This window comes from Acanthochromis polyacanthus, chromosome 1 (genome assembly GCF_021347895.1).
Source record: "Acanthochromis polyacanthus isolate Apoly-LR-REF ecotype Palm Island chromosome 1, KAUST_Apoly_ChrSc, whole genome shotgun sequence".
Taxonomy (NCBI): Eukaryota; Metazoa; Chordata; class Actinopteri; family Pomacentridae; genus Acanthochromis; species Acanthochromis polyacanthus.
Window position 1 is genome coordinate 62,033,095 of NC_067113.1, and position 15,417 is coordinate 62,048,511.

At 40.5% G+C, this 15,417-nt stretch overlaps 1 protein-coding gene across 2 annotated transcripts in view; it reads left to right on the forward strand.

The window, feature by feature from the left end:
• Positions 1–14,114, forward strand: part of LOC110968797 (anoctamin-4-like) — a 91,418-nt gene extending 77,304 nt beyond the window's left edge. For both annotated transcript variants that reach the window (XM_051948617.1, XM_051948620.1), the window contains 7 exons: positions 2,443–2,585; positions 6,986–7,138; positions 7,215–7,362; positions 8,920–9,039; positions 9,450–9,555; positions 11,676–11,879; positions 13,531–14,114. In XM_051948617.1, coding sequence (XP_051804577.1) covers positions 2,443–2,585; positions 6,986–7,138; positions 7,215–7,362; positions 8,920–9,039; positions 9,450–9,555; positions 11,676–11,867 — 862 coding nt within the window. In that variant the 3' untranslated portion in view covers positions 11,868–11,879; positions 13,531–14,114. The remainder of the gene's footprint in view (positions 1–2,442; positions 2,586–6,985; positions 7,139–7,214; positions 7,363–8,919; positions 9,040–9,449; positions 9,556–11,675; positions 11,880–13,530) is intronic.
• Positions 14,115–15,417: the final 1,303 nt, after the last annotated feature.

Here is a 15,417-nt window from a genome sequence, read left to right on the forward strand (position 1 = left end):
CTTCGGTAGCAACCTGCACAGGGAATTTTGGGATAACGATAATGTCTTGCAATGCATCTTCTCCGTGCCAAAAACGAGTGTGTAATGTTCTCGTACCGAATGCGAGCTTCATGCTGGAACAACAGCAGTATTTGTGCTTGCTGCATAAAGCAATGATACGAATATATGGCAACAAGAAGGAACAGGAGAACATAGTTCATTGTTTATGAATAAATCTCGATCCATGGAATAAACACAGCCTGTTGTTTTCTTCTGGGATTTTTCCCTCTTCACATGCTGCGCCAATCAGCGTTCACCTACGTCATTATTTTTGTGAACAGCGCCGCCAAACGACTAGAGGGAGATATATAACATTCATCGAAGTTGGTTCAACTGCGAAAACACTGGTGTGAATGCGAACCGAACCAGTTGAAATTAGCAACATTGTAACAACTTTTAGGTCCAAACGAACCACTCTAACGGACTAACAGGTGTGAAAGCACCCTGAGTCACCTAAACAATGACCATCAGGAATTACTAAACACCACTCCAGTTCTCAACATGTCAAGAATACAGCAATGGAGGGTTTGTTATCTAATCTATCTGGCCAAATTTATGTTGCCAATGGTGATGTTAGAGAAGGCTGCTACTGAACAAGGACATTAAGAGGGCTGAAAAAGTTGCACTTGTCCTCTCCGACTTCAATCACCACCAAAACCTGCACAACAGTTTTTCAATACTTGATTCCTTCTTACTTCCTGCTAATCCAAAAGTGAGCAAAAAGATGATGTGCGAGTCAAGTTAGAATGGACCATGCAAACATTTCTGTCCCTTGACCTGCACTCACCTGTCTCTTAAAGGGGCCACACCCTTCATTATGTATAACTTCAAGTGTTAATACAATTTAAAGTGGTAAAATGTATGAAAATTTAACCCCTGTACAGTTGTCACATAAAAGAAAATTAGCTAAAGAGACCAAAACTGTGTTTTGTAGGACGTAACTATGTTTGTGCTGTAAAGTTGAGCATTTTAACCCTTTAAGCTTCAGTCAATTCCAGCCGTTTTCAGTACAAAAAATCGCTAATATTCTATTTTTAAATAAAAAAATGACGAAAAATACAGGGAATATTGGACGCACATCGCGAGGTGCATTTCCTTGAAAACGACCGATTCGTGGATTTTATACCGACTTCAGGACATGTTTTGGACAAAATAGTTTACTGGCTTGTGTTGTCTCGATGTAAAAGGTTGGATTATGGCCGTTTTTTGTGGAATCTTTTCATCTGTGTGTAAAAATGAACCCGGAAATGTGAGTCGCGCTGTGTGCGTTGAAGCCGTGTATAGAGAACGGATGGATGAATATTTGTTTTTGTCGGACAAATGTGTTTTTTTCACCCGCTGTGGTAATCGCATCTGAAAGTGGTTTATACCGGCGGATTCATGAGAATCTAAGCTTTCCATCGGCGTATAGTGTTTGTATAATCGTGTTTGCAGCCGTCGGACATTCTTGAAATTCCTATGCAAATTAGTAGGTGTACCGCCGGCGGTACACCTACGACGCACTGAAGCGTAAAGGGTTAACATGGGGGTCTATGCGGACTGACTTGCTATTTGGAGTCAGCCTCAAGTGGACATTTGAGGAACTGTCGTTTTTTGGTACCTCTACATTAGTTTCACTTTTCAGGCCCAGAGATTGCTCCTTGGTACTTACACAAAAATATAAATGCTGTGGTGTCCATGGCTTTAAATGTGCTGCAGATGCTCTGGTGGAATATCTGCCACATAATTATGTATTAGTGGTGCATCCAAGTCAGAAATGTATCCCTAGAGCGTCTTCTCTATTGAAAACACTGTGGAGTGGTTGAGTAAGTGGATGAATGGACAGTCTAAACACAGATTTTAATAAAATGTTGACACCTGATGGATGGGTTGCTGTCAAATTTGCAAAAGTATACACAAAGCCTCTGCTGGCTTTGTGTATACTTTTCTTGTATGATATGATGATGATAAACCTGCAATTTAGTCAAACACACATCAGTAAGTTCACAAACTGAATGGCAACACATACAATACCATTAGGAAATTCGGGGTCACTCAGACAATTTCATGTTTTCCATGAAAACTCACACTTTTATTCATGTGCTAACATAACTGCACAAGGGTTTTCTAATCATCAGTGAGCCTTTCAACACCATTAGCTAACACAATGTAGCATTAGAGCACAGGAGTGATGGTTGCTGGAAATGTTCCTCTGTACCCCTATGGAGATATTCCATTTTTCTGATTCATTTAATGTTATCTTCATTGAAAAAAAACTGCTTTTCTTTCAAAAATAAGGACATTTCTAACTGACGCCAAACTTTTGAACGGCAGTGTACAATTTAGTAGTGGTCTCCTCTATTTCTGAACAGCTGGATTAGAGACAGACAACCTGGATAACAGTGTTTTGGTGATTTATTCCAGGCTGATCCAGAACTGGTGGACGCGACGAAGGCTGAGGAGAGAACACGGCCAGAACGCCAAGGCCAGCTTCCCCCAGTGGGAGAGGGATTACCACCTGCAGCCAATGAATGCCTACGGACTCTTTGATGAATACCTGGAGATGAGTATGTTCCGCCTGAAACACCACAAGCATTTCTTTGTGTGTTTAATACTGATAAACCCCGCCCACGTTAGCACCACAACCTTTAATATCAATTTTTTATCCTCAGATGTACTCCACAGTTTAATCTTCTATGATAGAATTTTTTTCATTTCATGACCCAGCCGCTCCAATCCATGTTATGCAATTGTGACACTGACTTCAACTGGATTGAGTCTGAGCTGGAAGCTTTTCCACGTGTTCATGGATTTCTAGTTTCTCTCTCTATCTTATCTACCCGTGTAAACTTCTCATTCACATGAGTGACTGACTGGATTAACATTGCAAAACAAATTTAAAGCTGTATTAATCAGTATTTTTCATGGAAACTAGGGGCGAAAAACGTGACACGTGAAAGAGGATGCTTACAGTGACAAACCCTCAGAAAAATCAGCAGGTTCCCTTCAGCTTCAAGGAGCATTTTAGCATTTTTTGGCTCACTGTATTGGTTTTTCACCCTGAAACTATACCTTTTGGTTCAGTCTAACTGTGCTCAGCAGGCAGATTTGGGTGAAAAAGCTCAGATAAACTAACTGCAGACTAGATGCCAGATGCCAAACAGCAGACAGACTAAGTTGGCTACCAGGCTGCTCCACACAGTGGCACAATCCCAATGTGAGGCCTCAGCCCGAAAACCCTCACAGACTTAGCTGACGTCACAGTTGTAGTGCTTGTGTGTGTGAGTTCATGAGGCTGAAAATGATATTTAAAAAAAAGAAGAAGAAGAATTGTAAGCAATGAATTTGAACTGATGTTTCATTCAGTCTGATTAGCTACTCAGTTGATCTCTCTGTGTTTGGGACATTAAAGAGTTTACACATTTTAGCAAGTTATCGAACGTCAGGAATGCCATGAAATTACAACCCAACAAATGTGCAATATGTAACCGCAAATAACCACAACAGCAGCTAGCCAAATGCTGTCATTTCTTCCCAACACCAGCAATATACTGTAATTTCATCTGTGTATGAGATATGAGTGCATGTGAAATAAAACAAATAAACATTAAGATCATAAAAGTGCATTCTAAGACAAAAAAATAGATTGAGCATCTAAGAGAAAGCAGCAGTAAGCAATCTGGTTTTCAGGCCTGATTTAAAAGAGCCGACAGTTTGAGCAGACCTCAGGTGTTCAGGAAGTCTGTTCCACAGGCGAGGAGCATAATAACTGAATGCTGCTTCACTAGTCTTGGTTCTGATTCTGGGAACACACAGTAAACCTGTCCCTGATGACCTGGGGGCTTTGGTAGCTTCATACAGTGCCTTGTGAAAGTATTCGGCCCCCTTGAACTTTTCAACCTTTCGCCACATTTCAGGCTTCAAACATAAAGATATAAAAGTTTAATTTTTTGTCAAGAATCAACAACAAGTGGGACACAATCGTGAAGTGGAACAAAATTTATTGGATATTTTAAACTTTTTTAACAAATAAAAACCTGAAAAGTGGGGCGTGCAATATTATTCGGCCCCCTTGCATTAATACTTTGTAGCGCCACCTTTTGCTGCAATTACAGCTGCAAGTCGCTTGGGGTATGTCTCTATCAGTTTTGCACATCGAGAGACTGAAATTCTTGCCCATTCTTCCTTGCAAAACAGCTCGAGCTCAGTGAGGTTGGATGGAGAGCATTTGTGAACAGCAGTCTTCAGCTCTGCCCACAGATTCTCCATTGGATTCAGGTCTGGACTTTGACTTGGCCATTCTAACACCTGGATACGTTTATTTGTGAACCATTCCATTGTAGATTTGGCTTTATGTTTTGGATCATTGTCCTGTTGGAAGATAAATCTCCGTCCCAGTCTCAGGTCTTTTGCAGACTCCAACAGGTTTTCTTCCAGAATGCTCCTGTATTTGGCTCCATTCATCTTCCCATCAATTTTAACCATCTTCCCTGTCCCTGCTGAAGAAAAGCAGGCCCAAACCATGAGGCTGCCACCACCATGTTTGACAGTGGGGATGGTGTGTTCAGGGTGATGAGCTGTGTTGCTTTTACGCCAAACATATCGTTTTGCATTGTGGCCAAAAAGTTCGATTTTGGTTTCATCTGACCAGAGCACCTTCTTCCACATGTTTTGTGTGTCTCCCAGGTGGCTTGTGGCAAACTTTAAATGAGACTTTTTACGGATATCTTTGAGAAATGGCTTTCTTCTTGCCACTCTTCCATAAAGGCCAGATTTGTACAGTGTACAACTGGTTGTTGTCCTATGGACAGACTCTCCCGCCTCAGCTGTAGATCTCTGCAGTTCATCCAGAGTGATCATGGGCCTCTTGGCTGCATCTCTGATCAGTCTTCTCCTTGTTGGAGGTAAAAGTTTAGAGGGACGGCCAGGTCTTGGTAGATTTGCAGTGGTCTGATACTCCTTCCATTTCAATATGATTGCTTGCACAGTGCTCCTTGAGATGTTTAAAGCTTGGGAAATCTTTTTGTATCCAAATCCGGCTTCAAACTTCTCCACAACAGTATCTGGGACCTGCCTGGTGTGTTCCTTGGTCTTCATGATGCTCTCTGCACTTTAAACAGAACCCTGAGACTATCACAGAGCAGGTGCATTTATACGGAGACTTGATTACACACAGGTGGATTCTATTAATCATCATCAGTCATTTAGGACAACATTGGATCATTCCGAGATCCTCACTGAACTTCTGGAGTGAGTTTGCTGCACTGAAAGTAAAGGGGCCGAATAATATTGCACGCCCCACTTTTCAGGTTTTTATTTGTTAAAAAAGTTTAAAATATCCAATAAATTTCATTCCACTTCTTGATTGTGTCCCAATTGTTGTTGATTCTTGACAAAAAATTAAAATTTTATATCTTTATGTTTGAAGTCTGAAATGTGGCGAAAGGTTGAAAAGTTCAAGGGGGCCGAATACTTTCGCAAGGCACTGTATGGAGCTAATAAGTCCAGGATGTATTTTGGTCCAAGACTATTCAGCGCTTTGTAGACCAAGAGTCAGATTTTAAACTCTATCCTTTGACTAACAGGAAGCCAGTGCAGTGATTTGAGGACCGGTGTAATATGGTCCAGTTTCCTGGTGTTGGTTAGAACTCTGGGAGCAGCGTTCTGGTTCAGCTGCATCAACAATCTAACCTACTGAAAATAAATACATGAACAAGTTCTGTGCGTCTTCGAAAGAAAGGAAACTCTTGATTCTATCAATGTTCTTCATGTGGTCGTAGGCAGACTTAGTAACAACTTTCCAGTGGTTATTGACACTGAGGTTTCTAGCTTGATTTGTAACTTTTAATGACATGCAGTCAGGGTGACTGCTAATCTTTGACCTTTCACTTTTGGGGTCAAATACAGTCACTTCAGTCTGGTCTGCATTGAGCTGATGGAAAACTGTGACACCTCCACTCATTGATTTGATGGATACACTTACTGAGAGCACGTACAGGACTGTAGTCATGTAATGACAGTGAAATTTGAAGTTGTGTGTCATCTGCATAAGTTTGGTAAGAGATGTTGTGGTATTCTATTGTCTGAGCAAAGGGCAACATGTAGACATTGAATAGAAGATGCCCAAGAATGGACCCCGGAGGAACCCCACATGTGATCTTTGTTTGCTCAGTCTTATCCTATCTACTTATATAAGTAGATAGAGGTTACTTTTACAAGTAATCCCTATCTTGTAAGATTTGAACCAAAGGGCAGCACAACCATAGCCAGTGAAGCATGTTATGTAGTGGGTAAAGACCTTAGACTGTACATAGAAGATACCACTGTAACATAACCTATTGATTTATGGACTACTGTTGTGAAGCCGTGAAATTTGGTCAGCACTATCTCTGTGTTTTGAAACTAAATGCAAGAAGTGAAGAAAGGATCTGACTGAGAACCTGAGAATGCTTTGCAAGGTTTTACGGTAGCAACTTGTGAATCGCAAAGTGGCCCCACCCTAAAACATGCCCGGATTTATTGTCCATTCTACTGATTATGGGGCAATGAAAAAAACACCATGTTGTTTAAAGGAGACTTCAGGGTAGCAAGCAAGACTATGAACTCATAAGGAAAATGTTTACTGATGTAATAAATCAAGTGAGAAGTGGGGTCATTTTCTGATAGACCTCCATATGATTTTACTTCTTTTGCAACCAAAGGTGTCGCCCCCTGCTGGCTGGTACAAAGAATATATGTGTAAGGCATCTCTGCATTGACTTCACCTTTCAGACTCAGTGGTTATGTTCATGTTTTACAGACAGTCTGTGGTAAAGAGCTAAATATTTCCTTCAGGAGAGAAAGAGCTAAAATGAAGAAGAATTATTGACCTTATATGGAATTTTTAGTCTCAAATCAACAGTTTGCAAACAGGATGAACATCTACAGGAGCTGTGGGACCTGAAGGCTTGCATTGCATTTGTTTCAGTCTTACAGTTTGGTTTCACCACCATCTTCGTGGCAGCTTTCCCTCTGGCCCCTCTCTTGGCGCTGCTCAACAACATCATTGAGATCCGTTTAGATGCCTACAAGTTTGTCACACAGTGGCGGCGACCTCTGCCATCACAAGCCAAAGACATCGGTAAATAAAGCCTCGCACGTTACGCTTTTATGGTGCTTTTTTTGCAGTCATTTTAAACGTGTGATGTTTATGGCAGGGATCTGGTACGGCATTCTGGAGGGCATCGGCATCTTGTCTGTTATCACCAACGCCTTTGTCATCGCCGTTACCTCAGACTTCATCCCTCGCCTTGTTTACGCCTACAAGTACGGACCTTGTGCTGGTCAGGGCCGAGCAGGGGAGGGGTGAGTGATGGTCAAATAAAACCATATCGCTGTTTTAAATTTAGTACATGTCACTTGGTGTAACTCTTGATTAAAGATGTTGTATACGACCATTCAAAAGTTTGTGGTCATCCGAGAATCTCATGTTTTCCACGTTTCCTCTGTGAACTCTGCCGTTTTGCACTCTATAATTTACGTATATCCACCTTGATATATGCAATTTGTATCTACCTCACTGCTGTGTTGCACCTACATTGTTAATTTGTATTTTAACTAGTATGCCATACAGGGTGGGGAAGCAAAAATGTCCTACTGACAAATTTGAATGTCCTGCCCAAACGGTGAGGGTAATCAAAACAATAATTAAAATCAAAGTTCCTTACCTTTAACCAGTCTTTTTAGTATTTGTCAGACCTTGGTACATTGTGAAGTGAGCAAGCAACAAGCAAAACGCAATAGGGTTTGTGATCTCCAGGATGCCCAAATCCCTCAGAAGGACATTGCCAAGATTGTTGGCATCAGTGAGAGGACCATTCGCCGCATCCAGCATGCCAGACAATCCAGTTTGGGCACCAAGAGATCTCCAGATGGTCCTGGGAGTCTTGGGCTCAGATGGCAATAAGATGCCCCCCTACTTCTTCAAGCCAGATCAGAAAATTGGGGCTGATGTGTACTACAAAGTTCTGAGATACACCGTTTTGCCCTGGCTGAAGGCCACCTACCCTGACAACAACTATGTGTGGCAGCAAGATGGGGCTCCTGCTCACACATCAATCAAGTTCCAAAAGTTCTGTGAGTAGAATATGGCCAACTTCTGGCCCAAAGGCATTTGGCCCCCGAGCTCACTTGATCTAAACCCCCGGGATTTTTTCTGATGGGGCGCCATTTAGTTGAGGACTAATGCCACCCCTCATGCCAATATGGATTTACTTAAGGCTGCATTCTCCAGGGAATGGGAGGCCTACCCCAAGGAGGATATCAGGAGGGCCTGTGCCTCTTTCAGAGGCTGTATCGAGGCCTTCATCATGGCTGATGGAGGACATATTGAATAAACATGTTCTGAAAGCTTTAAATTTGTGTTCTTCAAGAAATCAGTTCAAAACTCCAAAGAATAAAAAAGTTATACCCACTTATAGTTGTTTTTACCTGACAGGACATTTTTGCTTCCCCACCCCGTATTTGCACGAGTATGTTACGAAGTTGTGTTTTTTTTTTAACTTTTCTTTCTTTTCATTTTATTTTTATTCTTATTATATTACTTGTTGTACATTTGTGTACATATTTATCCCTGTTTATTCATGTGACTTATCTCTAATTTCTTGTTTATTTACTCAATTCCTTATGTCATTGTTACACTTCTTGCCCTATATGCTTTTTAAAATTACCCCCTGGGGATAAATAAAATTTTCTGAACCTGAATCTGAAAACTCACACTTTTATTATTCATTATCATTCATTTAATGCTATCTTCATTTTTAAAAAGATTTTCTTTAAAAAAAATAAGGACATTTCTAAGTGACCCCAAGCTTTTGAAGTGTAGTGTAAGTGTTAGATTCACTGTTCTTGTGCGTTCTTCAGGTGTATGATGGGTTACGTCAACGCCAGTCTCTCAGTTTTCCGGGTGTCTGACTTTGAGAGGAGATCACATCCCCGGACCAATGGCTCTGAGCTCTTTGGAGAAGCTGTGAAATATTGCAGGTAATGTGGGGGCATGCGTCCACACCAGTGCTCACTGAGCGCTAAAACTGGTTAAGACACCAGAGTGAAACACTTTGTGGAAAGTTTGTTCATTTTTACCAGGCTTTAGGAGGAAGCGTTTGTACAACGAATGGTGCATAATCCATCACTTTATTAATGATCTCTATTAACCAAGACACAATCTCTTGCTGAGCTCCACATAAAATATAAATCACAAAATAACTACCTCGATTAGTAAAAGAGAAATAAGCCAAACCCATAGTGAAGCTGTCAGCATCCCGTATACAAGCTGCAGGTATTTTTCTCCTCTCATTTCTTTTCTGCCAGTTGTTGAATCATTAACATGAGCAGCTCATCAGTCACCAGGGCTGCTCTGTGATGAACTCTGACTTGTTTTTTCCCTCCATCAGGTATCGTGACTACAGGGAGCCTCCAGACTCTGCTGAGCCCTACTCATACACTCTGCAGTTCTGGCACGTCCTGGCAGCCCGGCTGGCCTTCATCATTGTTTTTGAGGTCAGTGTTCTACAGTCTTTGATAAATGGCACCAGACAGCTGGCTGGCTCTGGAGTTGAATTCTTTTTTATTATTTTGTCAATGCTTTTTACATCTGTATCTGTGAGTGCCCATCTACATCTTCCTTAACGTTTTGCTCGAATTTTCTCACAGCTCATAAAGACACAGGCATCCACTCATAAATTATTTTGATGAAAGCAGTTTCTGGCAACAAGAGATCTTTACAAGTAGAAAGAAAATACAGCAGAGCTCATTTCACTGCTGAGAGAAGCCTGTAATCACTTCTCTTCAACTTAAACATTTTCTGCTTTCAGTGTTTTGTGTCCTGACTCAGCTTTTCCCACTTTTATCAGTGGCTCTCAGTCCACTAACAAGGACTTACAGAGGTGCTTCACATTAATCTCATCCAGCTTAGTTCACAGCTCTAAAGTCACACAGCAGCTAACCCAGACTTACAAGGTTCTTTAAAAGAGTATTTTTTAAACAGGATTAAAACTGCGCTAATGTTTTTATGTTAGAAGCTGATTAAATAAATATGTAATGCGAAAGCCAGTGACAAAGCAACAGAAAATGATCACTGGACTCTGCAGTTACAGAGCCTTTCAGTGACTTTCAGTCCATGTGAAATGAGCTGTGGCCATGGCTAGGAATAGAGACAACTCACAAGTCACAGTTATTATGCTATAAATCACCAAAAAAAGCAAAAGACAGTTCAGTTTCTTTGAGTATTTAGTTGAAATTTAAAAAAAAAAAGTGGAGTCAACATGTACAACATTTTTGCAACTCCCTACAGATGTTATGAACACTGGAATTAGATGCTTTACTACGGACATTATTAATCTATTTCCATGCTGCTCTATGTATACACAGCCTGTAGTTCAGTCTAGTTCAGCTGACATCACTAATAGCTTTGCAGTGTACTGAGGAGTGACAAATGTTTTGCTTTTTACAGAAAATGATCAGAACAAATTATTTTGGGAAGATTTTTGAAAATGAGATGCATAGAATGAAATGATTTTCCTTTTAATTGTGATTTGAAGCTTAGATTTGGCTTCCTTGGGGCTGCACAGTGGCTTCCTGGTTAGCACGGTCACCTTGCAGCTAGAAGATCCCAGTTTGCATCCTGGCCTGGGACTAAGATCTTTCTGCATGGAGTTTACATGTTCTCTCTGTGCCTGCGTGGGTTTTGTCTGGGTTCTCCGGCTTCCTCCCACAGTCCAAAAACATGCTGAGGTTAACTGGTGATTTGAAATTGTTCATAGGTGTGAACGTCAGCGGACAGGATTAAGCAGTATATAGATAATGGATGTAATAAACCAAGTGATGGTTCTCTATTACGTCTGCACACTTTAGTTTGATGTTCATCACTTTATCTCTTGATCATCATATTTTATGAGAATATGAACTCTTTTGCATTGACCAAAGTGTATGAGTCACTGTGCTGTTTGCACCCAGACAGGCCTCTAAGGAAAAAGTCTGCAAATACTCAGTGGCTCATGGGTTTAAGCATTCCTCTGCATACATAACCGCATTTACAGAATAAGTCAGATTCAATAGAGTGGTATTTTAATGAAAGATTAACTTTTGGCCACACATTTTAACTCTTCAGACCACGAGATGTCATTTTTAAAATGTGTACTTATGACTGTTAGTAAATGCTTGTGGATTGAAGAGGGCACCCCATAATATCAGCAAACTGATTCAAAAGTTACCATTTCCAAAACTGAATTAAACCTTTCTATTTTTATCACCACCATCACACCATGAGCTGATCACAAACCTAGTCAACCCTAATGATGATTAAGCGGTGTCTAGATAACGATGGATAGAAGGGTTTGACTTTGCAGCTAAGTTTGCCAAAAGAACAGCACATCACAGATTATTTGATCAAGTTGGAAAAGTTGACAGTTGGTGATCAGTGGGTTAAAGACATCCACAGAATGAAGCAATAGAAAATTATTCTCATACTTAGCATTTTTGCTTTGTTGTTTCATATGTTTCCCTGAGGAAAAGTTAAAAAGAGATTGAATATATTTCATCTTATCATTTTGAAGAGTTTTTTGTTTTCATTGCAGAGGTATGGCTCTGGGATTTGCGATAACATACTTTTGTTTTTGCAGCATATGGTGTTTGCCATCAAGACCCTGATTGCGTACCTGATACCTGACCTCCCCAAGGACCTGCGGGACAGAATGCGCAGAGAAAAGTACCTGATCCAGGAGATGATGTATGAGGCCGAGCTGGAGAGGCTGCAGAAGGAGAAAAATGAGAAGAAAAAGAAAGACAGGGCCCATCACAAGGAATGGCCCTGAACACACCAACTGGTACTGATAGAGATTCAGAAGCAGTTTGTGTCGAGAATTATTCATCATTCAGCCCGGTTCATGACTTGTGTGGGGTTTTATTTAAAATGCTACACAAAAGGAATGCTCTGTTTGCTAAATTCTCTGCTCTGAAGAGGGATTGTCCAATTATAGGTTACAGCAGTGAGCAATCACAGCAGGTCACTCAAGCTTTGGATTCCCCCACAACTGAACTGAGCTGTAATAACAGCGATGCTCAAAAATGTAGGCCTTCTAGGTAATGGATTAAACTGTGTCTGTCTGCTCTAACATAAGCTGCAATCAACAGTATTTATAGCATAGCTTGTGCACTAACAATAATAGTAATCCATGCATTACCTCCAGAGACAGGAAGCGTATCGTTAACCACCAGCAAAAGTCTGTAGGGTTATAGGTTATATAGTTGTAGTGCACCACAATGTTTTCATAAACTATTCACATAATCCAATTGAAATTCAAACGATTTTTAAGCACTAGACGATCAAAATATCACTAAAGCATGTGTCAAGCAAGAGAGCCAGTAAACTTAACGTGTCCAAGTTGTTGTATTCACATTTAAAGTATCTTACTTGATTCATAATGTCAGCTCATACATTCTACCATTCTACAAATAGTTGGCAAAAGACAAAAATTACACAACTACACACTGATCTAATCCCTTTTTCCTGTGTCGCCCTGGAGCTCTTTTGCATTTGCATAAAATAGTTTGATTTCTACTTTATACAAATGACACGTGGGGTGCAGAGGTCCGACGCCTCATGAAACTTTCATTAGACGTCTAAACTAGCCGTTGTTGAACAAAAATGAGGACAGATTCAGCAGCGCATTTCTCGCCTCAAATGCTTTCAGAAATGCTTTTCGCTGAACTGTCTTCATAATAAAAGAGAAAGTTTGCGACCGAGCCGCCATCTTGCTCCGACGCTTCTACCATACTGAAGCTAAAGCGCTGTCATGTGACCAAGTAGTGTCCCACAAGTGACACGTCCACCAAGCGGCTGATATTGAGATGCAGTGCGTTTCCATGCAAGATAAAACGGCATGGAAAAAATAAATAAATAAAACACACACACACACACACACACACACACACACACACACACACACACACACACACTGGTCAGGCACCAGAGGGCCCTGTCAGTGGAAAGAGATGTTAATATTTCTTTTGTTTTAGTTAATTTTTCTTGGTTCCATAAGTCAGAAAACAACATTAAATTTGAATGTAGCCTCTGAGTCTGAAAAGTGAAGCCAACAAGTGTGCCTTAACCCTGCATTCTTTCTACCAGCCAACAGGGGGCGACTTCTCTGATTGCAAAAAGAAATCAAATTGAACAGAAATCAATGGAAATGACCCTATTTCTCTCTCTTGATTTGTTAACTCAGTAATCATTTTCCTTCGAAGTTGGAGGTCTTAATCACCAGTTTCAAGTCTCCTTCAATATAGCATGATGGGTTTTTTTCTCAAATTATGGCCCCATTTCAGTAAAACAGATGATAAAGCAGGATATGTTTGAAGGCAGGACTACCTGCTCAATACACTGTATGAGCCTCAAAGTTGAAACAACAGATAGAATGAAATGCTGTTTGTTTGTCAGTGTTTACAGGATTGACATTTAGTTTCTCTCATTTCCAGGTTGTCAGCTGGTGTTTGGTTTCAGTGGAGGGAGAAGCTGGGTTTCCTGCATGTCCTGGACCCTCATACCTTCCTCCTACCATGTTGGACCAGCGCCTCCTGCTGGACAGTCACTGAACTGCATCCAGCACACAGTCGCCCAGTGACCACGGAGCCTCTGTGTCTGCATATAGAACAAATGTCCTCTGAAACATTTGGCAGCAGGTTTTACTACTTCTTTTCTCCACTTTGGACTCTTAGCAGCGTATGTCTTCAGATCCTGAATGTAGATTTCAAGCAAGATTCAACTTTTTCAAATTTTTTTGTCTGAGATGAGAGGAACTACTCTCCAAGGCTTACTGAATGACAAACCTGTTTACATTTCTCCTTGTTGAAGGAGTTCACGTTTTGCTTTATTGTAAATAAATGTATTTAAATGAATGTCAGGCCATCTGCTCTGCTATAGTGTAGTGCAATACAAATCAAAGTTACATAAAGATCTATCCAGGCTGTGGCACTGTCCACAGTTTGCTTATACTGGAAATGCTTTCCATTGGAATTTAGATTGATAATCGCGGTAATAAACATTATTTATTGTAAAGAAATTTGACTGTGTCTTTGTTTTTTCATTGTCAACTAATTGTATGGAGTCAGTAGGTATTTACAAGTCCAAGCCAAATGAAGGAAAATGTGGAGAGAGGGGGGGAAAGTACAGAAAGAAAAAATTCAAATAAAATGCTAAATGATTCCCTGTAGTTTTAAAAAAAATTTCTTTAAAGAGTAATGTGGACCTGGCATGTTCTCCTTTTGTTTTCACCAGGTGCTTCGGCTTCCTCCCACAGCTCAAAGCCATGAATGGTAGGTTAATTGGTCATTCTGGCAAAAAATGTAGCGACAAAAACATTAAAACAGGAAATATGCACATGTACTGTTGATGTCGTGCAAATTGTTAGAAGCTATTCTGTTGAAATAATGTTGCACAGATTGATGCTGCATAGTTTCAAAAATGTAGACTTTCCTTCAATGTACAAAATATTACTCTTGCACAGGATGGAATGCACTGACGTTGCACCAGAGTGAAATATGTCACTTCTTTATGATGTGTGGTCTACTGGGAACAGTGCTGGTTTTAAAGTCTGACAGCAGGAAGGGAAGGACCTGAGTTATCTGCCCTTCACACACTGCAGGTGAAATAACCTTTCACTGAAGGATAACACACGCATGTGGATGTGTGTGTGGATGTGTGTGTGTGTATAGATAGATAGATAGATAGATAGATATACATAAATACACAACCATTCCAAAGTTTGGGGTCATGCAGAAAATTTCATGTTTTCCATGAAAACTTCCACTTTTATTCATGTAGTTACATAAGTGCACAAGGATTTTCTAATCATCAATGAGCCTTTCAACACCATTAGCTAACACAATGTAGCATTAGAACACAGGAGTGATGGTTGCTGGAAATGTTCCTCTGTACCCCCATGGAGATATTCTATTAAAAATCAGCCGTTTCCAGATAGAATAGTCATTTACCACTTTGACAATGTCTAGGCTGGATTCATGATGTATTTAGGGTTTTCTTCATTGAAAACAATGCTTTCTTTCAAAAAATAAGGATATTTCTAAGCTACTCCAAATTTTTTAACGCTAGTGTATATATAAACGCTACCAGTCAAAAGACATACTTTCTCATTCATTTGAAAGATTTCAGACAATTTAGAGTTACCAATTAACTTCAATATGTTTTTGGACCGTGGGAGGAAGCTGGAGTACCCAGATAAAACCCACACATGTACATGGAGAACATGCAAACTTCATGCAGAAAGATCCCAGGAAGGTAGGGATGTGAATTGGGGATCCTCTAGCTGCAAGGCGAAAGTCTTAACCACCAAGTCACTGTGCAGC